At 54.9% G+C, this 24,224-nt stretch overlaps 1 protein-coding gene across 3 annotated transcripts in view; it reads right to left on the bottom strand.

Moving 5' to 3' along the window:
• Window positions 1–24,224, bottom strand: part of LOC126530698 (uncharacterized) — a 129,416-nt gene that overhangs the window by 56,590 nt on the left and 48,602 nt on the right. The window contains exons 2-3 of one of the 3 annotated variants that reach the window (XM_050177963.2): window positions 24,034–24,191; window positions 21,610–21,676 (exon numbers count right to left, since the gene is read on the bottom strand). In XM_050177963.2, the coding sequence (XP_050033920.1) occupies window positions 21,610–21,676; window positions 24,034–24,075 (109 nt within the window). In that variant the 5' untranslated portion in view covers window positions 24,076–24,191. Of the gene's footprint in view, window positions 1–12,657; window positions 12,753–21,609; window positions 22,459–24,033; window positions 24,192–24,224 lie in introns of those variants that run through there. The other 2 variants (XM_055070737.1, XM_050177964.3) reach the window with 2 other exon arrangements.

Raw genomic sequence — 24,224 nt, forward strand, 5'->3', positions numbered from 1 at the left:
AGAAAGTTTCGACGATTAGGGGTAATTTGTAATTGCCTGGGTATTTGTAACCCGGCAAGAGCACCTTCCCGCGACGCTTTCCTTTGTGACTGCGTTCTACCTTCAAGTGTACTGGATTAGTGAGATAAAACAGATTCGTGCACAACTTCTGCACACACGACGTGACAGCGCATCTGAGACTGAATTACACACCGTTGTCGTATATACGATGGTAAACCGTGGAAAGCCACACATTCATTCTGATTTGCCTTAACTCATAATCGTTGTAATTACGCCGTAGATAGATAGATAGATAGATAGATAGATAGATAGATAGATAGATAGATAGATAGATAGATAGATAGATAGATAAAGAACATCAGCCTATCTCATGGTCGACACTTTAACACGACGATGACACGATGCCCAAGCGGAGCAACCAGTGGCGTAGCTAGGTCGTCTGGCACCCGGGGCCGACAGCTCTTCTGTCACCCCCCCCCCCCCCGGGTGTAGTCGAGGAAGGCGAGGATATCGACAATTTTCAGGTGTCTTCAGACGTGTATGACACCCCCCCCCCCCCCCCCCCTACTGGCCCCGTGCACCCGGGGCCCACAGCCCCCCGGCCCCCCCTGTTGCTACGCCACTGGGAGCAACCGGTCGGTTTGGCCTTCGCCAACGTCAAGACCTCGACGCGGGCCGTGTGCACTACGGTACCACCCGTATACGCACGCGGCCAAAGTCTCTCGGCGCCCGAATGTGAGCCCATGCAAGCCGGCCTTCGCGGACACGTGAACAATGGGCGCGCGCAGCAAGTCGACACGCGGTAGACAGAACTGCTCGGAGAGGGCTGCCAGTCCTCCGCGGTCGACCTTTCGAGCCGCCAGCTTTGCCCAACGCTCCAGAACGATGAACTCGGGCCAGTGGGGGTTGGCGCACGCAAACGCCGTTGCGAGGAGAAGACGAGGAGGTTGATAAGAGGGCGACAAACGGTATTTTTTTTCGCCAGACCGCAGCTCCAGTGGCGAACTTGAGAGAGCGTACTCGGGCGTACGAGGTCGAACAGCGTCGCCGCACACGCGCGTTTCGCGTGAGGCCGATTGCAAAACAACGGCGCCGGACAAAGGCGGGTCGAGAGTCAATCGGGGCGCGGTGGCGCAGAGGTTGACCGGCCGGCCGGCCTGCCTCGCGCTCGCCGGCGCCGCCTGAAGAACTCGCCGGCCGACGCCGCACTTCGCAGGGTTCGGCGCGCCCAAGGAAAGCCATAGCGAACGACTGCCGGCACAAAAGATGGGCGCGTGGCAGCTCGCGTCCTGCGCGCGCACCTGCACTCCGGCCAACACAGGCGAGAGCGTTGCAACGCAACGCGCCAACCAACAACGCACACACGCAGGGCGCGCGCGCGGCCGCAACCGGACGTCGTGGGCCGCCTGCATTCCTGACGTGAGGGGGCGAAATGGCAGGCAGCACGCGCTCGCCGTCACCTCCGACCCGGGCGCACGCGACCTTTGAACTCGGCGCGCGGGAGGGGGAGGACGGCACCACGCCGCGGTCGGCCACCGATCAAGCGCCCCCACCGCCTCCCTGAGCGCTGCGGCTCGCGGGCGCGCGCGCGCGCGTTGCCCGCACGTTATCGCGGCGCCGGGCCGCGCTTGCATTCCGAGCGCGCGCGCCTAGTTGCGTGCATCACGCGCCGAGGGCCGACCGCGCTGCGGCGGCACGTCGGGGCGTCGCGAGTGACCGTCGTTCTCTCTCTCTCCCTAGCCGATCGAAATCGTTCTTCGCAAAGGGCGCTTCGAGGGTTGTTGTGGCGGCCTTCGAGCACCTATAACGAACTACTTCGCGGCACGTTTTTCGAGAGTACGCGAGCGTTCGCATTCCGGGAAGTCACGTGCACCCACAGGCCGCACAGCCTCTGCGGCCCTTCCTGCGCGCAAGTACGAAATCATAGCGCGCGTTCCCACACGAGAAGGCACGAGGGGGGGGGGGGGGGGGGGCTGAAGAAATAAACAATAAAAAGAAAGAAGCGGCGTGTGTGCAAGGGGGATGCCATAATCACCTCGGCTGGCGAACCGTACGACACGGCGGCCGCGGCAGTGCTGCACGCCGCCCGCTCCTTCTTTATCATCTTTGCTGGCCCCCGAGAAGCCGGACGTCGAGCCGCGATAAGCAGCTCGCGTGCTGGAACGCGCTTGTTTGTACACACCGCGCGAACCGACAACGAACCTCCCCACCCGGGTGGGGGGCAGCGGGGCGGATGTGGCGCCCACGTGTGGCGCCGCCGCGAATCGTGCTCCGTTGCTCACGCAACGAGCCGGCCAACAAAAGGGTCCAAGAACAAACGGTGCCTGCATAACAGAACAGAACCACCCCCCCTCCGCTAACTCTACGGCTCGCGCGTGAGCGCCTGCCTGTACGGCGTCGGCTAATGCACCGCCGAGGGCCACCCCACGGCTTGCACCGCGCGGCGAGAAATGTTCCTCACGCTCCGTGACCGGTGCCTGCGCGCAGGCCCGCCGTGCAGGCGCCGCAACAATGAAACAGACGACGCTGCGGAGCGCATACCGCCATTTCGTGGCCTCCGAAATTGCGCGCTCGAAACCTGCCGGCGCGCGCCATCTCGGAGGCTGCGGCCATTTCGTCGAGAGCCATGGCGTGTTGTCGACGGCGGCGCCACGAACGCTGTAGTCCAAATAATAAATGAATACGGGAAAGTCGCAGTTTCGGGACGGGACAAGCTAGGCCGGACACACAGGCGCTGCCGCACTGCTTCGAACGGGGGCCCCGGTTGGCGACTTTCTTGAGGCTTAACTGCACGCCTTGGCGTATACGCGCATGAACTTCCGTAATATTCCACGGAGCCAACGAGAAAATAATAAAAAGAAAAGGCGCAACAGAAAAGGAATGGGGAATTGGACGAGTTGGCGCACTACATTCACGACGACGAAAAGCGTCGCGAAAACGCCCGACACGGCTGGACACGAGCGCTCGGACGTCCCCGTGTCTCCGTGTTCTGTCCCCGTGATTCTCGGGTCTTTTCGCCGCTTTTCGTACTTAGGAACCGAAAGTACACACCGAAGTGCTCGAGCGACGTAGAAAAAAAAAAAAAACGAAAGCAAACTGAACAAGCGGAGACGTGCTTTGTTCGTCCGTGCAGCTTAAGATTCAACGTCGTTGCCGAAAAGTCGCAACCCAGCGGCTCTCTGTGCACGAAGTATAATAATAGGAGGTGGGCGCATCGAGTCCACCACCACCCCCATTTCAATGAGGGCCGGCCCCGCCATCCGCGGTCGTTTAGATCAACCCCGGACAACCAGCCGACCGACCGAGCAAAACCAGCGTCCGCCCACACACCAGCCCGCGCCCGGTCACGGGGTCAAGCGGCCCGCGAGGAGAAAGGCCCGATCGTATCTGCGGCGCGCTATTACGGCGGCGCCGCAGGTCCGGTATGGTGCGCGGACCTTTCGCTCGCATGCCTCCAAGCCGCCCTCGACGCGGAGTTGATGCTCCGGCTACGCCGCGCAACAAAGGAGTGGGGGTGGAAGGAGGGAGGGGGGGTCGACCTCATCGCGGACTGCAGTCATTAGGTGCGCGCGCGCATCGCGGCTCGTCCAAGTGGAACAACCACGGCGGAATGTGGCGGCGGGGGTGCTCGGACGCTGCTGCTCCGAGAAGTTAAATCTCAGGCACTGTATTTGTAACAGGGCGACGGATTGTGCTCGTTGGTGTAGGTTGGCTAGCGGCCGTGCTATAGGAGACAGGAGAGGTGGAGTGAGCTCGCCTTCAATCCTGCTCACTTACACTCAGAAATTACGTATAAGCCATGTGGCGCACGCATACGCAGAAATCATTAACGAAACTCTATGTAGGGGGAGCAAAAACAAATGTGAGGAGGCGATCTGAAAGGCTCTACTTATCCCCACTTCCCCTTTTTTTTTTTCGCAGAGTCGCAATGCAAAGCCGCCGTGGTTGCTCAGTGGCTATGGTGTTGGGCTGCTGAGCACGAGGTCGCGGGATCGAATCCCGCCCATGGCGGCCGCATTTCGATGGGGACGAAATGCGAAAACACCCGTGTACTTAGATTTAGGCGCACGTTAAAGATCCCCAGGTGGTCGAAATTTCCGGAGTCCTCCACTACGGCGTGCCTCATAATCAGAAAGTGGTTTTGGCACGTAAAACCCCATAATTTAAGTCGCAATGCATCGTTGCGTTCCCAGTCTAATATGTGGTTTGATCTGGTAATAAACCACTCAACTGGTAGTTTTTGCGCGACCTTGATTTGCGCATGTTCGTGTCAGCTTGTGTTTGCCTTTTTTACTTGGTCGGTGTTCCTTACGTCCCCGTTACTGCTTGTTTTACATAGCGGAAGAACAGTGAACTTCTTGGGGAGACTTGGCCGCTAGCGAGACAACCTGCGCAACCGCTGAAACACCGGAAAGCGAGTTCAATACGACACGGGTGCGCATCGAGCGTAAGTCAGCATCGAGCATAAGTCCGCCCGCGTCGTTGGCAAAGGTAAAGTCAACGAGTTCTCTTTTTTTTTTTCTTCTTCTAAAAATCAAATAGAACTGGACAAGTAGCATTTTGTTTCCTCTTGTAATGCAATACAATTATCTTTTTTATTGCGAGTGGTTGAGTACTCGTGACAGAATTGTAATGAGTGCCTTCGTCACCGGCCTATAGTATACTTGAATGCCCCGGGGGAGTCTGTAATCTTATCCTCCATTTACCTCAATTTCACGATTACTAAAGCTCTGTTCGCGATAACGTTGACGCCTTAGACGTTCTCGAGCACTAATCTATCCCTTTAGCTTGACTTAATATTTGCCTTAAGCGTCCGTTTAAGGAACCCCAGACGGTAAGAACGAATCCGGAGTGCCCCCCCACTTCTCCCCTTTCCCGCTACGGCCTACCTCATAATCATATCGCGGTCTAATTTTGCACGTAAGACCCAAGAATTTAACTGTTTTAACAATTAGAGTTGTCTATTTACATATTGCGCATACCGAACAAGGAGTTGCAGGAAGGTGGAGACTTCGATTGTTCAGCAGTGCACGAACATATAGGAAGTCTCAGTCGAAACACTGGCCCCCAGCAGCAGCGTCCCAGGCTCGATCAAGCTACCCCACGACTGATCAAGCTCCCAGGCAGGCACTCGGAGCAACGGGCACGACGCGGATTTCAGCTCAAACGCATAACTCTGATTCGATCGATGCTCTCTCGCGATACCCACGTCATTCTGCAGGCCCACGGGTATGCACGCTCCATCTCTATAAGCACGCATGGCTGCGGCCCCGGAGTCACGCCTGGATTCAGATGCGGCGCACCGTTTTATACCGTGCGCTCCCCCCCCCCCCCCCACCTCACGGTATGTCCGTTCTCGACCAAAGCGCGGCAAACATCTTCACTGGCCAGATAGCTCGTCCGATACCGGCCAGTTATATCTTCACGCAATGTGCAAGACGGGAACGACGGCGACCCGGGGCCATATGGCGCACTGCGCCGGGCCGGCTCGTATCTCGGCAGGGAATCAGCGGCTCGCGGCGGCCGCGATGTTCTCTCTCGGCACTCGAGGAGGAGGCACGCGTTATTTCGCAGCGAGGGTCGATCCCCCACCTCCGCCGCCAAGCACGCTTCTCCAACGCCGAGGCCTCCCTGTTATTACGTGTTTCTCTGCGTTCCTCCGGGGGGGCATTAATAACAGCAACGCGTAACGCACTCGCATATGACCACGCATCATCGCCGCGAGAGAGGCTGGGAGGGGGGGCGGCGGCGCGCCCAGCACGCGCCGTCGATGCCTTCGCATCGGACGCACCACTTCTCCCTCCCCCCCCCCCCCCACCGAAACCCCCCAAGAGTACATCTGCTGCACCCCTGTTTCGCTACCCCCCCCCCACCCCTACACACGCACACCTCGCCTAGCACTACACCACCTCCCCCCTCCGCATTCCAAGGCAGGCACACGCCAGAGTGCGCTTTCGTGCGCTGGAAAGCGCTGTTGCGAGCTGCGCAGTGGAGGAATTTTTCTTGCGTTCTTCTTGGCACGTGGTATACGACGATCACGCAGACGGAGGAATTTCGAATTTGTTGTTATTATTATTATTTCTTCCTCGGCTGAGTACAGACAAGGACGCTGCGATTATTTAATTCTCTCTCTCTCAATGCGAGGTCGGGGGCGGACGGGTCGGGCTTCGGTACTTTATTACGAAACGTCACCTGACTGGTTTTAAACGACGAACTTCTTTCTGCTTATTATTTCTCTTCTGAACATAATTTCTCGTGCTTCTTTCTTTTGGGCTGTACCTGTGCAAGACCTTCGGTGCATGATTTTCGTCCTAGTTAGCTGTCCCTCACCGCTCGGTACCAGACACCGTCGTGGCTAGAGCATTAGGGATGTGTGTGTGTGTGTGTGTGTGTGTGTGTGTGTGTGTGTGTGTGTGTGTGTGTGTGTGTGTGTGTGTGTGTGTGTGAGAGAGAGAGAGAGAGAGAGAGATGGTGGTGGTGGTGGTGAAAATGGCAGGTAGATCAAGACACTTCCATAAGATGTGTTTTGAACCGGCGGTGCGCGCTACGGATACAGGACAGAGGGCTCTCTGCCCTGATGACTGATCGAGGCTTGTCAATTTCAACAACCAGCAGTGCCAGCACTATTACGTCTGAAGCTCCGCTTCGACGATGCGCAGGCCGTGGACTGTACGCACTCCCAAAAGAGGGCTAAGGAGAGCGCTGTGCTTAAGATGAACATTTTCTTTGCTCCAGGACCGAAGCTTACATGGCGGAGTCATCCAAATGAACAGTCTTTCTAACGTGCTGGACTAAGGGGGCCCGCCATGTTCGTTTCGGGAGTTCAAAGCGAGTGATGCATTCGCTCCATGACTGGGGTCGGTTCGGGAAGGCAGAGAACATGTCGTGTAGTGTGGGCCAGACGCGCGAGCAAGCCCGTGCACAGCCGACGCGCTCCGTAGGATAAACCCCGGCAGTGAACTCTCCGAGCTCCACCGACACCTTTCGGTGCAGAAAAATCTCTCTCTCTCTCTCTTGAGCAAAAGGAACAGCAATGACCCGCAAGAAACCGCCCATTCGCGCGAATTTCGCCTAGCGCAAGTCTTGTATGCAAGCACGCGCGCACCAAAGAATTAAGTTGGTTCGCAGCTTCTTCGACGTCTATAGACTGATGCTTCCCAAACTCTGGAACCCTGCCACCGTGCCTGCGACTCATAAAAGACAGAGAGAGAAAACGTGCAGGTACCACGAACTGTGGGAATCGATGTAAGTGGATCTATCTGTGCTGTTTGTGTTCATTGACGATATTAAATTTGGCGGTGATTTCGACGGCACGCGACAGTGATGGTGTGTGGTGCGGACGGCATACCTCGCGTGCACCACTTGCGTTTGTCTAAGCAGTAGACAGAGCGCACAGAGAGAACGCGTTTGTGCTCGAGGCGCTGTTGTGCGCCGTTTTCCGTAGCCATGCGAGGACGCAAGCATTGACATTCCCTCACATGGCGCATCGCATCGTTGCTGACAGAGAGAGAGAGAGAGAGAGAGATTAGCCATTTTATTGAAGCCTTAGCAGAAATAGCAGGCACATCCCATGCCCGATGAACCAGCGCCCGCTGGCCACCCTGGCTTCCGTCACGCCGCACGGCAACCCTGTGTTGCAGGGTTGGGACAACGAGGCTGAAGTGTTCATTTACTAGACCACCAATTGCGTGTTGTCGTTGTGACGTTGCGGTGTTCAAATGCGGCTTTGCGTTTGCACGCCCTGCGTCAGTTGTCAACATCGACAAACTTGCACTGTGTTGATTGTTCAGAAACGTGCCATACCATACCTCGAATTATTATTATTATTATTATTATTATTATTATTATTATTATTATTATTATTACTTTAAGTTTGTCCGCAACTGTCGCCACGTGTATATATAGTAGCATTTCGCATTCTGTGTCCGCCATACTATCGCGATCTCCTCCCTGGGCTGTTGCGCGTGAGTATACAAAGATAAGCGCTGCAGCTTCTGCAATACATTTGCGGGGGGGCTCACGCGTTATTACAGCCTTTCAGAGGGTACTGTGGCGACGCCCCCGCTTCTGCTACGCTTCTGCCACGCTTATCCCACGCTTCTGCCACGTACAAACACGTTCTTAACCACCCCCTGACGTGGGGTGCAAGACAGCAGCAGCAGCATTGGAAAAGCCGAAGGAAGAGGCAAAGGAAAGCTTCGCCTCAAAGAAGGCGTCACGCGGCAAAGCCCCTTCGCGCGCGTAGGAGCCAGGATGCGGACAGGGCACGCACGATCGAAGTTCCGCACCGCGCAAAGAGTTACGGAACGAAAGACGACGACAGGCGCCACGTTACGAGAAAGGAAGGGAGCGGTGTGAATATTAATTACGCACCAAATGGAGGTGCCCGATATTCTAGTCGATACCAGAACAAAGAAATAGAGTCGGGCAGGCCGCGCAATGCGTAGGGCAGATAACCAGTGGTCTGTTAAGGCCGAACTTCACGTACGCTTGCCGGCGCGCGAAAGCTACCGACCGTGCGCCCTGCGTTTGCCGCGACTCGCGAGGAATGGCGGTTCGTACCTACAAGACGCGCGATAGGGCGCGCCTCTTGGATCACTGTTTTTGCCTTGGTAGACGTCATTTGGTATTTTTGTGAGGAAGCCGGAGCACCGATATCTGTCCGGGGAGGACATTTGGACTCGCGCCGCGCTTCGACGCGCACGATCTGTCCTGCACCATCTGCGCATGCGTGACAGTGACGCGCGTGGTCACGAGCTTGCGCGCGCAGGCACACGTACGTGTTGTTTCGCCTCGAGAGTTACCGAATGGGTGCCAACTGCAAGGAAGTTCAGTCGAGGACGGCAGAGCTAGGACTCGGCGGCGTGATGAAACCGTGAAGAAACCAGCTAAAGTTGAATGCTAATTTATCAATGAATGGAAAATGAGCGTTCGGTTCCCAGCTGCGACAAGTTGCCTTTTCGTGCACTTTCGTTTCCCCATTACCTCCTTATTATTTCTACATTTGAATTAAACGTAACACGCTTCCCCTACGCTTTTCTCTGGCTCCACTGTCTGTTACTTCGAACGGTACACGCCGGTTAGGACACGCGGACAAATTCTACGGCGACCCGCCATTGCGCGCAGTCTGCTGACCTGCGCACCGTAGACACTCGAGCGCGAAAGTCAAGCCCTTTCTCTAACCTGTGACAAGAGCGAGAGAGAGAGAGGGAGGAGCCCGTCCCTCTTCTCCTCGAACTCATCGCGGGCGGCACACACACACACACACACACACACACGTGGTGGCGGCGGCTCGGTTGACACCCCCCCCCCCCTCCCCCCCGCCCTCGAGCAGCGTATAACCATTAACCAGCGGGCCAGAATGGCTTTTTAACGCGCCCCTGGGACACGCGCCAAAATTGATTCTTCTTCTGCTACTGCTGCTCCCTACCCTCCTTTCACTTCCAACTTTTCAGCGCCAGCCCCTCCTCTCGCCTTGTTTTTTTTTTTTTTATCCATTTTCTTTATTTCTTTCATTATTTTCTTCAAAGAGTGGATGTGGGGACGCGGTGCGGCCTCTTTTGCTTTGCGGTCTATATACCCATTTGCCGGGCTCACTCACTATCTCCCGTTCGATCCCGGTTGAATGTCGTGTTTGGGCCATTACAGAATAGTAGAACAGCAGAATAGAATTCAGTAATGGCCCAAACACGACATTCAGCCGGGGTCGAACGAGAGATGGCGCCAATGTTTGGGCAAGGGGGACTCGTCGCGGTCACTTGTCTCCCGACGAAGACAACTTTCCTTCGCCGAAGCTTTGGCTCCGTCTCATGTTCGATCGCTGTCTATTACCTCGTGATGCAACTTCCGAGTCAAATTTTTCACGTTGTACTACAGCCACGAACCGTCTTTGGGATCAGCCGTTGTGTGTGCGGAGGTGCAAGGGAGTAGTGGGCGGGTTTCGGATTCTGTCTACCTGAGGTTCTTTCAAGCGTACCCAAAAGGCCGTGCGCCAGCGCTTCTTTTTTGTCTTCTTCACGTCCGCCCGCATTGGAAGGCGACCTGATCATACTCGACTCAGTTCTTCCTATGGTGGGCTTGCACTCAGTGGCCGTGCGAGCACGCCACGGTGTGACTCGGTGGCTACACGCGGTGCTCCGCTGCCGAGAGCCAGGTCGGCGGGTTCGATGCATGGCGCAAGCACGCAGTGGCAAGCCCACGATAGGCGCCGCCTCTGATATGGCGGTGTCTCTCGAGGGAAGTTAAATCCCGCGATCCAACTAGCGACGGTGGCGCCAGTACACGGAGTCGGCGAAGCCGAGGTGGTCGTGTCTGGAAGATGGCCTCATAACTTATGCGTCCGATCTATAGAGATCTCATCGGAGCTGCAGTAATTTTTACCTCATGTGGGCTGCTGTGAGAACTGTACCGCCCGTGGGGCGGGATGGTCCGAGCTCTGGTACGCGCGCGCGATCGGAAAGCCCAGCTTGTCGGAGCTGCTGGCTTGGCTTCGCCGGAGCAGGATTTAACCTTTGCTGTTTTGTCGTGTCGGTGTCTTTCTTGGGGGGACACGGCCTAGACTGGAAACACGCGTCCCCACAACTGGCGTGCAACTGACGTGGAAAAAAGTTAAAAGACACGAAAATATCTCGAAGAAACTACCGGACAGCCAAGAGCGTCGACACATTTGCCTGTGCACACCGTGGTTCCTGCACGTGCGAGCCAAGCTTTGCTCGTATCGGCACACCCGGGAAGAGCAAAGATGCCTTGGCATGCTCAGCAAGGAGGAGTGGGGCTCGCTTCTGCGTAGCCTCGCCCTATATAGACAAGCAAATCCTGGCTGTCCGGCGTGCCCGCGACTGGAACAGTGGGCTAGACCTGCCGGTTCCCGACGTAGGAGCTAGCCGGGTGGGATACGAGTTCGCTTCCTCGCCGGAACCCCAATAAATTAATTATTTCACTCACTTGGCATGTGAGTTAATGGAGGCGCATTACATCAGAAAGAAACGATACATTTTTTTCTCGGCAATCCCCCGCCTGTGAACCAGCGCAGCAATGAACAATAATTATTCGCGTGTACGAACGAATGAAGTATGTATTCTGTCAATTCCATATTCATCAACGCTTTTATTGCGATAGCAATTATATGGACACTCCAGGCGCATTTATGTCGTCAGCGTGATGTTCCGTATTTTTTCGATTCTGTGTTTTTTTTTCACGTGGTTTCGCGTCTTTCCCGCCACAAGAGGTATAGGGACCAACTAGCATAAGTAAAGGTTTTGGGTTTTACGTGCCGACATCACGATCCGATTGTGTGGCACGCCGTTGTGGGGGGACTCGGGTTTAATTTTGACCCCCTGGGGTTCTTTAACGTGCGCCCAATGCACGATACGCGGGCGTTTTAGAGTTTCGCCGCCATCCGGCCGCTGCCGCCCGGATTCGATCCCGCGGTCCACCTCGTGCTTAACAGCGTAACGCCAAAGCCACTGAGCAACTACGGCGGGTGCCAACCAGCCCAGCAACAAGTGGGGACAGTAATGTTAACCCTCAAGTAGCAACCACTTTCTGCAAAACAAACGAGCGATAGTAGAAGAGAAGCGACTGATACGAGGCGATCGAGCAGAGAGCGGCTGCGTGGCAGGCCTTGAGGCCGAGCCTAAAAGTATGCACGTACACGACACGGTGTCACCCATGGGCGTCAATCGAGCGCTAACTCGCAGCCCGCGGTCTTCGCTGTGCGTAAATATCCCCCCCCCCCCCCCTAACCACCACTTCCACACAAGCGGCACCGGCTCCATTTCGTCGCACGGGAAAGTCGCGACAGCAACCACGCCCATACAGTAAACATGCAACTTTCACGGGAGCGCTGTATACGTCGTGAGAAATGTGGATACTGTCGAAAGTCGCGTCTCGGAAATATTTTTTCGTGCGTATAGGGTAGAGGATCGAGACGGCGAGTTGTCCGGTTTTGTAAAGTGCATAGCGACCGTATACAGTCGCTGTCCTACTTAACCCGATCACGCGTCAAGCACCTCTTTACTTCGTCTGCGGAGGTGTGTATTGGATATCTCTGGTTGCGGCACGTGACATAAAGGACGCGGCCGGAACGCCACAAAAGACACCGCGACGACGCGCGACTTGGCGAGTTTTCGCAAATGCGAGACGTGGTAAGCCAGCGGCATCAAAGAAAGCACCACGAAGAGGCGTCGTTGGATCAAGCGCACAGAGACCTCGCGAACCGGCGCAATGCTGGACGCCGGTCAGTCCCGACTTCCGAGAGAGAAAGACATAATAAAAAGAGAACAGGTGCTTCACGGTGAAAGAAGGCACTGCACTTTATAAAGGCAATCGATGAAGCGTAACGCGCGCGCAGACTGTCCGTACTTTGAGAAAAACGAAGCCCTCGCACTTGTCATTCCCGGAGAATCGCGGGGCGCCCTTGTACCGCAAAGAACGCCAAATATACGCCTTTCTCGCGAGCAACCTGGTTAAGGTCCCATGGCGCGCACACCGTCGGACGCTGGTGTTTCGGAGTTTTCGTCCACATAAGACGCACACGGACGGCACGCTGAGATAAAGAATTAATTCGGGAGAGAGAGAGTGAGGGGTTCCCAACGTCCCATCATCTTCTCATCAGGGTCCTCGACCTTTCTGGGCTGCTGGTGGGTGCACACTTACCACAGGGAAGATGCTGTTGCCACGGCTGGTAGAACAGTCCCTGTTCCACGGCTGTTGCTGGTGGGGCAGCGACGGATACACGGAAAGCTGGAGCGCCCGCGCTCTGGAAGCGTTACATCCCCGATCTCGAACCACGCGTAACCCGTATCCGCAGCGGCGGCGAGGACGACACAGCGCGCAACACCATACAGGAGCACTCCGGTGGACGACGGCAACTCAGCGGCACATCAGGTGGGAGAGGACGAGTGGCCGCGATCGCTGGAACGCACGCACACGCGTCCGCACACGTTCGCTGCTGCGTCCGCGACTACAAGGACGGCGTGGCTACCACTACGCGCGCGCGCACACAACGCCGAGGTACTCTCACTCGGTCCGGCAGGCTGGCCGAGAGAGAGAGAGAGAGAGAGAGAGAGAGAAGGGGGACGGAGGGTAAAAAGTGGGGGGGGGGAGTCGTTGGATGCCCTCCTTTGGCAGCCGCCGCAGTCGCCGTCGCCAAGGGGCGCCCCCGTCGGCTTCTATGACAAATACACATGGCCTCCGAAATTGCCGCAAAAGAATCCCCCTTTCCCTCGAAGGTTCAACGATCTCGGAGGCGATTAGGTATGTGCAGAGAGCGCGCATGGCCAGCCGCTGGCCTACAGACCTTTCTCCAAGGACGCCTCGGCAAAAGCGCGCCGCTTGTCTTGTTTACGAGCGAGCGCGCTGACGAGCTGAAGTGAATGGGGGCTGCGTTCCTGCTTAAAGAAAAATAAAAAAGAAGAAAAAAATCGGCCGTTCTTGAATAGGAATAAGTCTTCGGCACGTAGTTTATCGGCAGAAATTTTCGAAAGCCGATGAGTCGGCTTTTTGGCAATGCATGGTTGCTTGAATTAAGGCGGTCGACACATCGATAACACAGCGATCAACGCGTACGGTGCCTTGTTCAACGGAAGTGCGCGAAGAGAAGAGTGATGGCTCGACGGTAACTCGAACAAATTGGCGCGACACCGAGCACCGCTAAAGATTGTTGTTCAAGCCTTTACGCTTAAGTTTCCCGTCACTCACGTTGCCGTGGAACAGTCGCGAGCTTCTTTTTCAATGCGTCCTGATCAGGCGATCAGATTTATAAACCAAAACTAAAATAGGAAGGTGCAGCATGCGAAACACACTAATAGTTGCCGTAAGCTTCGGTAACTGGTGCACCATGACGCATCAATGAGCGAGGAGGTTACGAGGCGCATAAGTAATAATAATAATAATAATAATAATAATAAAGCCGCAATTCCGATACAGAGGGATTCAAAGCGATCTTCCAAACTGTAAAGCGAACTTTCCGGCAGCGCACTCTGCCAACCTAATGGCGACCCGTCAGAAAAACGCCAAGCCGGCTTTCCTGCAATTATAAAAAAACATCGCGGTCAGTACATTGTAAATATGGTGATTACTGTGCAATTCGCGGGACTTTTATTGTTTATCTGCATTAAATGTTATACGAACAAACGCACAAAAGCAGGCAAAAGGCTCTAGTCGTAAATAAGGAGCACTTTAACGATGCGTCAACTGCCATATTTTGGGTCACTGCCGGAAAGTCCAGTTTGGGACTTTACTGCAATATCCACGAATTCGTGCGAATCCGAGGGGTTTCGTAAATCAGAAGAAGTCGACGTGGCTCCGCGGGGATGTCCCTGAAGTGGAGAGAGAGAGAGAGAGAAAGGAATGACAGGGAGGTTAACCAGAGATTATCTCCGGTTGGCTACCCTGTACTGGGGGAGGGGCAAGGGGATGCAATAGGTGAGAAAGAAAGAAGGATACCTGAAGTGGAACTATGACGTACATCCACCGTCATACTTAACGCGAACTCGTCTAACCGCCCTTTTTTTGCTTCTCCCGCGGAAGGTATCGGCGATTTCTCGCTGCGGTACGTACCTTGAATGTTCTATAGCTTAGCAGGACTTCCTTCAAATGTATCCGACGTTTGCTCCGCAAAGCAAGTGTAAAATAACTTTAAGCTGCTACAAATGCATCCTCGCTGTTTGGGTGAAGTACGGCGGCGGCTGGACCTGCGCGCGTAGCTTTGCGCTGCGTCTTCATATCAGCGGTGGACAACTGCTTGGTTTTCAGTCTAGCACACGGGCAACGTGGAGAAACTAGCTTTACAATTCAGAACAAAAAAAAAAAAAAAGGAAAACCTCGGATTGCGGAGCGAAAAGCGATCACGTAAAGTCCTCAAAAAAAAAGGGGGGGGGGGGGGGTACGTGCTCGGTGCCAGCTTTATTTTTCAAGCACCCGACTCGTGCTTTAGGGCAGCGTAACTCCGTTAATAATGGATGGCCGGGCGAAGCCTCGCGACGAGCAGACGATTTGTCATACTCGACGAAGGGACGATATGAAAGGGGATGGGACAACGGAAACGGATCGACGACAGATACCGGGGCAGTCGCGTCGTAGCAGTTCCTCTTAAAAAAAAAAGAAAGGTCGACTAGTCATGCTGGCGCTTCACTCCCCCCCCCCCCTCCCCTTCACTTGGCTCGCTATACCGTAGACCCACATTTTGCGGCGGACGCCAAAAAAACACAGCCCCACCAGGATAGCGCGGCGGCGGTGTACCGGACCGTACACCCATACGCGTCTCGTCCACCATACACTCGAGCCGCGCTTCGATACGCAGGCGTTTCGATACACTTCGCTGTCGTTTCCCGAAGCTTGCCGAAGTTGCGGCCCGCGAAATCAAGCAGTAGGCTCACGTAGCGGTCGACACGATTGCCGTGCGCGTTACAAGGACCGGCGTTTTGATTGAGAACCGCCGCCCGAAAAAAAAAAAAAAAGGAAATCTGCCACTGTAGGATAGGGGACACGGATTCTTCCGCAAGTGTGCGGGGCGAAAAGGCGCCGCCACGGTGGTGCGACGTAAAGATAAAAGGGTGGGCGATCCTCCCGCCGCGCTATCTTCTCGCACCGCGGGATGGACGCGCGAAAACGAAACCGACCGACGACGGAGCAAGGGCGGGAAAACACCCGGCCTGCGGGGACTGGAATGCGCCTGGCCGGCCGTCGTCGAGGGGGCTTTCGTGAGCAGTTGTGAGCGGCCGGAGGGGGGGCGGGAGGGGAAGGAGAGGAGGACCAGAGAGGCCCGGGGAAACGACGCGTCGGCATCGCGAGAGGGGGCACGGAGCGCGCGCGCGCGACCCACTACTATCGGCATTCCACAAAGCGGCGACCGCGCCAGGGTTGCCCGAGACGCTGACCGCTGCAGCGCTGGACAGGGCTGGCAGCAGGAAGGTTTGCAGCACGACGGCCATTGAATGCGTCGCAAAACACCACTGTCCACCTTCGACGACAACGCGTGTAATAGATGCGCCGTCCAATTGCTAAGCTCGCTCATTTTGCATCACGTGATGGCGCGGAGCCGAACTTGTAAGCTGAATGACGAACAGCGAAATTCGATATATATATATATTCTTTTTTTTTTTTTTTGGGGGGGGGGGTGAGATGTGTCTACAGAATTAATTGATAATGCTCAAATTCGTGCGCGCCGTCGTCTCGGGCTGTTGCGCGAACGATTCCTGAGTTTCATGCGCAGTGACAGGTCAGACAACGTGACCATGCGCGAAACGCTGAACGCTTCCGTACAATCATTTTCGTCCGTAAGAATCGACTGTATAGGGTACCGTGTACTTAACTCTTACAGACAGATAAACGGCAGCGTTAACAGCACAAGACGGTGGCACTCGAGCGCTTCTGTAAAATGCATGACACGCGCAACGGACACGCGCGCACCGCGAGGTCCCGTGGCAACGCACCCCAACGAGTGATCCCGATCACCACGCCTCGAGTGAAACGCGTGCGCGTGGGAGGTGGCACTCCAAGCGTGGTCACGTGCGAACGCGTGGGAGTAAGGATATTTCGGGGCAAGCACCGGCCTTTATGGCGGTGTTGGGTGTCCTTATACGACTGGGTCCAGCCAAGGGCTAAAAACCCAAAGATACACTTAGCTCACACTGGGGATTCCCATGATATGTAAGCTCGATTCCGTGGTGAGCCCCGCCTATACGCGCGCTTAATTAGCCCGATATGTCTCTCTGCGCATTACCCATTTCTCTAAATATGCGTCGAGCCGTCGTTTAAATTTTTTTTATGTGATTCGCAAACGGCGACGGAACGCGATCAATGCGCCATCGGGCGTGACGTCGATTAGCAGGGTGCGTGCGTTAATTCTCAGTGCACGCACTGATCGTACTACTGATTCACACAATGCGTGTCTGGTTTCGAACCTATATAGAGGACCACATTGACAGTCGTTTCGCAAATAACTATTTGCCACATTAGACTGCACCTTCTTTCGCTGTGATTTCGTATATTGGTCGACGCCCTGTTCTATTAGTATTATTATTAGAGGCAGGTTAGCACAATGCAAAAAGGCAGTACGCAAGACGGTGTGTGTGTGTGTGTGTGTGTGTGTGTGTGTGTGTGTGTGTGTGTGTGTGTGTGTGTGTGTGCAAGCATTGTAGCCGCGGCAATGCCAGATCGATGCCAACTGGAGTCGCTGCTCAAGGCAGGTCCGCAGTGTGCGAGCATCGAGGGCACACTTTCAATCCGCGCGGACGCGCGAGAAACTGCACTTGTTGCACACAGTGCACAAAATAACTTTGGCTTAGCCCGAGTCGGCAGCAGCAACGCGAACCGAAATTTGTCCGTCTGCGTCCGACACGTGCATATGTTTAAGCACGTCCGCACGCGTGCGGTAGACCGTGCTGAGTGAGTGCGAGTCGGCCCTAAGGTGCAGTGGCCCAGGGACGTGAGTCGCCCACTGGTCCGGGGACAACAAATACGAAAACCGCTGCCACTGCAGGAGAGCGACGGCGGCGCCGATGGAGCAAGTAACGGAAACCAGGAGACGTGCCCCAGACGACCAAGGCATGCCTGTAACTGCCGCGGGAACAAAAGGAAGCTAAACAGATACGACGGGGGAAGAAGACGAAAAGGAAACAAGCAAGCAACGCGGGAAGAAGCCTGGGACGAAGGAGGAGGAGGAGAAAAGAAAAACCGTAGACGGACACGGAGCGCAAGTGCAAAAGAAAATGCGAAGGGACGCGGAAGCCCCCCGAATAACTTTGCGAATGAGAAGAAAGGGAGACGAGCCGATGCCAGGTGGTGGGCCGCCGCCAAGCAGAGCGAAGGTTGCGAGGAGTCAACTTCCCTCCCCGTCCACCTCCTCGTCTTCGCTCTGACGGCTGTCACACAATGAGAAAAAAAGAACAGCCGAAAAGAGGAGAAGCGCGACGGCCGCAGTTCACGGTCCCCAAGCGCGGCCAGAAAGGAGGAGGGGAAGAGACGCGAGGAATGCGAGAGGCGACACCCGGGCGCTAATTCTAGGTTAGGCCCGGCTACCGCGAGAAGCGGCTGGCGGCGGCCAAATGGCCGGGTAGCCCTGACAGGGTGATGGGCTCTCTGTCTCGTCGTGGGATACTGTCGCGTGACGGGACGATGTTTGCGTTTGGCAACGTTGAGAAAAAGGCCGCTCCGCGTGTGTGTGTGTGTGTGTGCGCGCGCGCGCACAGGCGCGCGAGCGCCTGTAATCAAGCACGACCGCTGTTGCTGGCCGCGGAGCCGCAACAACTGGACTCTCCCGATGCTTCACCAGCAGGCCCCGAAATCACAGTGCGCGACAACCAGGCGCTCCGCAATATCGAAGATCGCTCGCGCGCGCCATCGAGCGAGGGGCCGCATTCCGCGCGACTGACGTCTCGCCCCCTCCCTCCCGACGGCGGCAGATGGCCCGGCTGTCAGAGGCGCTCATCAAGAGAGACCTCTCGGCGTTCGGGGCTAGCGAGCCCTGCCGACGAGGCGGCGTCCCGCCACCGTTTAGGGGGCCTTCGCGACGCCGCCAGGCGGCGCGCTGATGCACCGAGGCGACCCATGGCGGCCCACCCTGACTGCTGCGAGGCCGTGCACGTGGTGCTCGGAGATCGAGCCGACGAGAAGAAGGCCGTGGCAGAGGACTGCGATGCGGTCCTCGAGCGAGACGCCCGCGGGCTAATCGACGAGAGGGAGGGGGGGAGCCGCTAGCGGCTTCTTCTGCAACAAAACCCGGCCGTTGGTTTGTATAACAATGATTGAGGGACAGGGAAGAGAGACCGGCGTGACGAAAAATGCGCGCGAGGAGACGTGCGGCAAGCGCCCGCCGTTGTAGCAAAATGCCCTACTTCCATCGGCGTTTGCTCCCAACAGCTCGGGAACGTGACGCCCTCTTTCAAGTATTGATGCGCGTAGCCAAGAGGCCGCGTCGGCTGTCTCAAAGGTAGCACACGCCTGCGGCTGGAATTCACTCAGCGTGAGCCCGGCGCACGGCTCAGCTATACGTCCGCGCGCGCCGTCCGAATGGAAAGAGCGCGATACAAAGTTTCAATATCCCGTCGGCTCGGCTAGGTGAGAGGTTTGAGATATATATGTATACACGCGCACTGAAGAACACTGTAGTGATAGTTACCAGCGCGAATACGGTTCAATCAAATAGGCAAGAAAACACAGGGTGCATGTCTAGACGGTTGTCCCGTTCTTGGAGTGGAAGATGGCAATATACGGCAAACCAACAAGCACAACAACAGATTCATGAAAAAAGAAATATATAAATAATAAACAAAAATAAATAATATCGATTCCTTGTTCCAAAAGTCTGTTCAACTGAGTGAGCATAGGCCAGCAGCAACCGAGAAGTTTTACACAAATATCCTCCTCCGAAAACAACAACAACAAAAAAAAAACAGCGTCAGGTTTTGCTTCCTTCCTTCCTTCCTCCTCCCGCAACGCGTCTTCGTTGCTGTCCCATCGCCTTTAGAAACAGAACCGCTCTTCCTCGAATGGACATCAATATTCTATCAATTTATTAGGTCACAACAAGCCGACAATAAAACAGCGTGTATTTTTGTTTTCCTTTCAGTATGACCCGCAATCTTAAAAAGATAAAATGTTGGAGCACTTACTGCTCAGTGTGCCCTTAATCCTGGTGCGTGCGTTTGTTGCGTCCCAGTTTGAGCAGTTCGTGCCCGTAACTATTCGTGACTCATTTGTTCTGCCGTTAATTGCGCACCGCAGCACAGGTGACCCTAATGCGCGCGTGCGCAGTCCATGCATTTTGTATCACTTACCGCTGACTGCGTCAGTCAGACCTACACGAATCGCCTGGGGCGGTCGCGGACGTTTCTCATAATTACCATAGAGGAAAAGGACGGTGCTGGCGGCTCTGTCGTATACGCAAGGAAATGCTGAGAAGTGGGTTCGGATTGGCATCTTTCCCGGACGCGTCGGGACACCTTGAAGACCTGACTGGCGACCAGTGCTCCGTCCGTCACAACTTACTATCTGCTACAACGGTGTCTCGAACGCTAACGTGAACAGTTAACTCAAACGTGAACAGTACTGGCGGATAGCCGAAGGCAAACGAGAAGGTCAGAAAGCGCGAAGGTTCGCGCCACACTGATGGTCGGCTTCAATCGTATTTTTTCCCTTTACTCATTCTAATCTACGTGAGCAAACATTAATGTAACATGCATTACGGGTGAACGAAGACACGTTATGAAGCTTTTATTTAGAGAAAGCTTAACTTGGGCAGCCATGACCATGCATGACTTAGCCTATATAGGCACGTTCAAGACTACCTGAAACTTCCATAACCCGGCGTTACCGTGACATCGCGGCGTCCTGAACAACAAATTCGCGCGTACGGTGGCGTCAGAATCCCCTCTAGCCAGAGCTACATAAGAAGCTCCACGGCAACAGCAGCCTCAAACTCACGTGAAGCATCAAGCCAAGGAATCAGCACGCATTTCACAGCGGGCCGCGGACTTTAGGTTGCTGAAAGAGCGAGCCTCAGTGACGCATGAGCCTCGGCGGCACAAAATTCAGGCGACACATGAAAAGACTCTCGGGGGCCGCGTGCTTCAGACATCATGAGCTTATAGACGCCAGCATCTAGGACGCATCGACAGAAAGGACAGCTAGGACGGACGCGACGGCAAGCGAAACACGGTTACATACAAGGCGAAAGCGCGCAATCGCAAATTATACAATACAGGCCTGTACCGCTGTGCGCAGCGCGGATGAGACCATCAAGCGAGGTCAGGGTTCGTGGATAAAAGTCGCGGCGTCATTCACTGTTACTAATTGATTACACTGCACGTCAAAGTCGTATTTGGATAGTCGGGCTTCGTGTAGCGGCGAAACTTCCCGTTTCGACGCAGCTACTACGCAACATCAAGTCGCAGTTAGCACGGGCACGCTGAACTTCTCCGCACGAGTAGAACTGATAGCGACTCCGCTGAACACAGTCGACGCTCAACGGCAATTCAACGATCAAAAGAAACAAACGTTTCGGCGACGTACGCACAGCGCGGTGGGGAGGCAACCAATTGGTGCAGAGCTGGAGACACATGAGATGCGACGCTACTTGTGGAGCGAGGGGCGTTTAGGCAACAAGAACATTTGCGACGTAGGACTTTCACTTTCCCCGTGAAATGGGGTGTATAAGCAAAACCAGGCAAGCTGCTATAAAAAAAGAAAGGAAAACTTCAAGCTGGCTTCACCGCGAAAGAAAGCTTTGTGCGGAAAAGCCAACTGCTTGCGCGGTTCGTTTTAATTTGCGGGCGACCCTGTGGACGCGCCGTTGCGGCCCAGCCAGCGGCCGCGACGTTTCTTCGGATGAACACTTCGGGTTAGACTCCCCGACTGCACCAGTCGAATTCCGATGTGGGCCGAACGCAGCAGCAACGATCGTGCAGCGAGCTCCACGTGCACTTTGAAGTGTACTCCAAGCAGAACTCCAAGAACTCCAGTTTTACTTCACGCCGGAATGACCGCATTTTACTTTTTTTTTTTTTTTTCGCCGACGGATTTACAGGCATGGGAAGCGGTGCGCACCCGCAAGAGAGGCGCGACAGAGAGCGAGAAGGAGAAAATAAGAGGCGTGTGGCTACTCACCGAGGGAGGTGGCCGACAGGATGTCCTCAACCGCCTCGAGGTCGTTCTGGGACACTCCCCAGGGAACCTGCCAGGCGGCCAAGAGAAAGCACGTCGTCACGGGTCTGCCGGCGCCGCTGCGCGCGTCGCTGTTGACGCAGCGCATGCCGACAGAGGAGCACGCCGCGCCGGGACATCCCTCGAGCGAGCGCGCGCTTTCAGACGCGCTTGGCGGGCTCTACAGAGGGGGCACTCGAGTGCACCCCTCCCTTGCCCCACCTCCAATCATGCGCACAGGCGAGAGAGCGAGACAGAAGAGCGAGAGAAGAAAATTCGCGAACTGACTCTCCCCCTCCGATCAACTACGCGCCCTCCTGCTCGCCAATCGCAGCGGTACACGAACAAAAATCGAGATGAGCGCCAATTCTCCCAACCGCGTTTCTCTCCGGAAATGGTCGCGCGATAGTGGCCTGCGAGCTTACCGAGCCGTTTTACTAGCCGTCACTCCCTCTCCGAATTGCCTCTTCTTTCAATGCTCCATATACAACTCTCGATTTCCTTTTCATTCTTTTTTTTTTTCGCTCGTTCGTGTACCTGTTGGGTCGCCCAACCAAACGCAGCAGCTACTGCGCGCGCTCCGGTCACGGGGCACGCTGTGTGTGTGTGTGTGTGTGTGTGTGTGCGCGCGCGCGAGAGACCAAATATAACGATGACAAATGGTCTTTTACCGCGCAAACGGGTGTGACAGAAGCGGGTTAGTTTGCGTGGCGGAAAGAGAGTTACGAGGCAGTGAGCTGCGACCTCTGCTGGCTGCAGGGGAAGCTGTCCGCGTACGATGACTCGACACCACTTATAGGGGGCTGCCTGCGCAGCGCGACTCGACACGGCTGAAATGATACTGACCCATACTGAGGGCCGCGGTTCGTCTGAAGTATATTGCAAACGTGATTAAACTGTACATACACACTTAGTTTCCGGGACCCAATAAATTTGTTAAAGGGTCCCAAATGTACTCGCTGCAGTTGTCATCGAACACGTTTTCATCGCCAACCGTTTTTAACCTAGCGTATCACCCATGTCCTGCAGTTCGTGCCAGTCGCCTCTGTTATTAATGCTCTTCCGAGCCTATTCTATAGTTTCGGGTTCGGAAAATAGCATGCGCTTTCCTTTACTACTAAGAATTATCATGACCTTATTCAATGTTTATTTACATCCATTTGGAAGTATTAAAGGGACGCTACGGAACGTACTGTATTAAAGTATTAAAGTGACGTGACCTACAGACATACTGAAGTGATCAGTCATCGGATCCAGTTCTCGTGACATGTCCGCTAGGAACGGATATCCAAAGCTGCATTAGATTTGAAATGAGCACCGACAAACTCGTGCCAAAGTCCGCTGTTGACCATCTTGAAATGACCACCTTGACCACCTTGAAAAGACCACCTTGAAATGAAGCACCTTTTTTGGGCGGTGCTGGGCGAAATTAATTCGAACGCCAACTGCATTCCGTCGCAGAATAATGGAACGCGTATGTCCAGACTACTCACCCGCTACGGTTTCGCCAGGAGACGCGGTATGTCAGGTACAAGTTGCTGAGGCATGCGAAGCCGGCGCATCATGTTTTAGAGAACTACCTGTACACCCACCCACCCGGGCAACACGTTCGCAAACTCAATGTTGAAAATATCTGCTTCTCAAAAGGGGGTGCATGTTTCCATCTGCCGTCCCCTCCCTCCTTGCATTTTTGCTACATAAGCGTTGCGTCAAATCCCCAGGAAAAGAAAGGGAAAAAAAAGGAAGAAGAACCTCTAAACTGTAGTACCAGCCTTAGAAATCCATTTAAAAGAATACATAAGCCTCGTCCACTCACCGGTTCCAATTCGTGAATTATAACATGTGTGCTAAAGTGATTAAAATAAAAAAAAACAATTCGGTGAATTTGTTAGTGAGTTGCAGATTTTGGTTTCCCGTGCAAGTGACTTCCGTCTCTTTCAGTAATGCAACTCGGGCAGTACAATTTTGCCTATCTATCTGCCATACGCAATTATTAAAGATAACTCTGTTAAGATTTAGACAAAAAAAAAAATATTCTCTATCCCGACGCAATTTTCGAGGAACAGGATTTCATCGTTCGCTTAAGCCACGCAGCACGACGTCATTCGTTTTCAGACGACTGTACGCATCGGGCACTTATGTAATAATACCCGGTGCACCTGGGAACACATGATGACGATTTTCTGTAAGTCGTCAACGATACCTTGAGACAAGAATTTGAAAAATCTGCGCCAAATATCGTAGGCTTTTTGTGTTTCACGGCTGCTTTCACCAAAAAAAGGAAAAAGAAAAGAACTGTCCAGCCGCGAAGCCACCTCGATCGGCCTCGAGAGAGAGTGACAGAGAGAGAGAGAGAGGGGAGGGGCAAGAGAAGCAAGCATCCCTCACCGGCACGCCCTGTATGGTGGTGGGCGGGGGTCGGGCCCGCATGGCGCTGCTGGGGCAGCGACGCGGAGGAGCCCTCGTTCAGCTCCGGTCCGCAGCAGCAGCAGTCCGGCACATGGCGGACCAGCAGCCCCGCGACGGGCACCGCCAGGGCACGCCACCTGCGTCGGGAACACAAGGGGACCGGCGTCAGC

Source organism: Dermacentor andersoni, chromosome 5 (genome assembly GCF_023375885.2).
Source record: "Dermacentor andersoni chromosome 5, qqDerAnde1_hic_scaffold, whole genome shotgun sequence".
NCBI classification, from domain to species: domain Eukaryota; kingdom Metazoa; phylum Arthropoda; class Arachnida; order Ixodida; family Ixodidae; genus Dermacentor; species Dermacentor andersoni.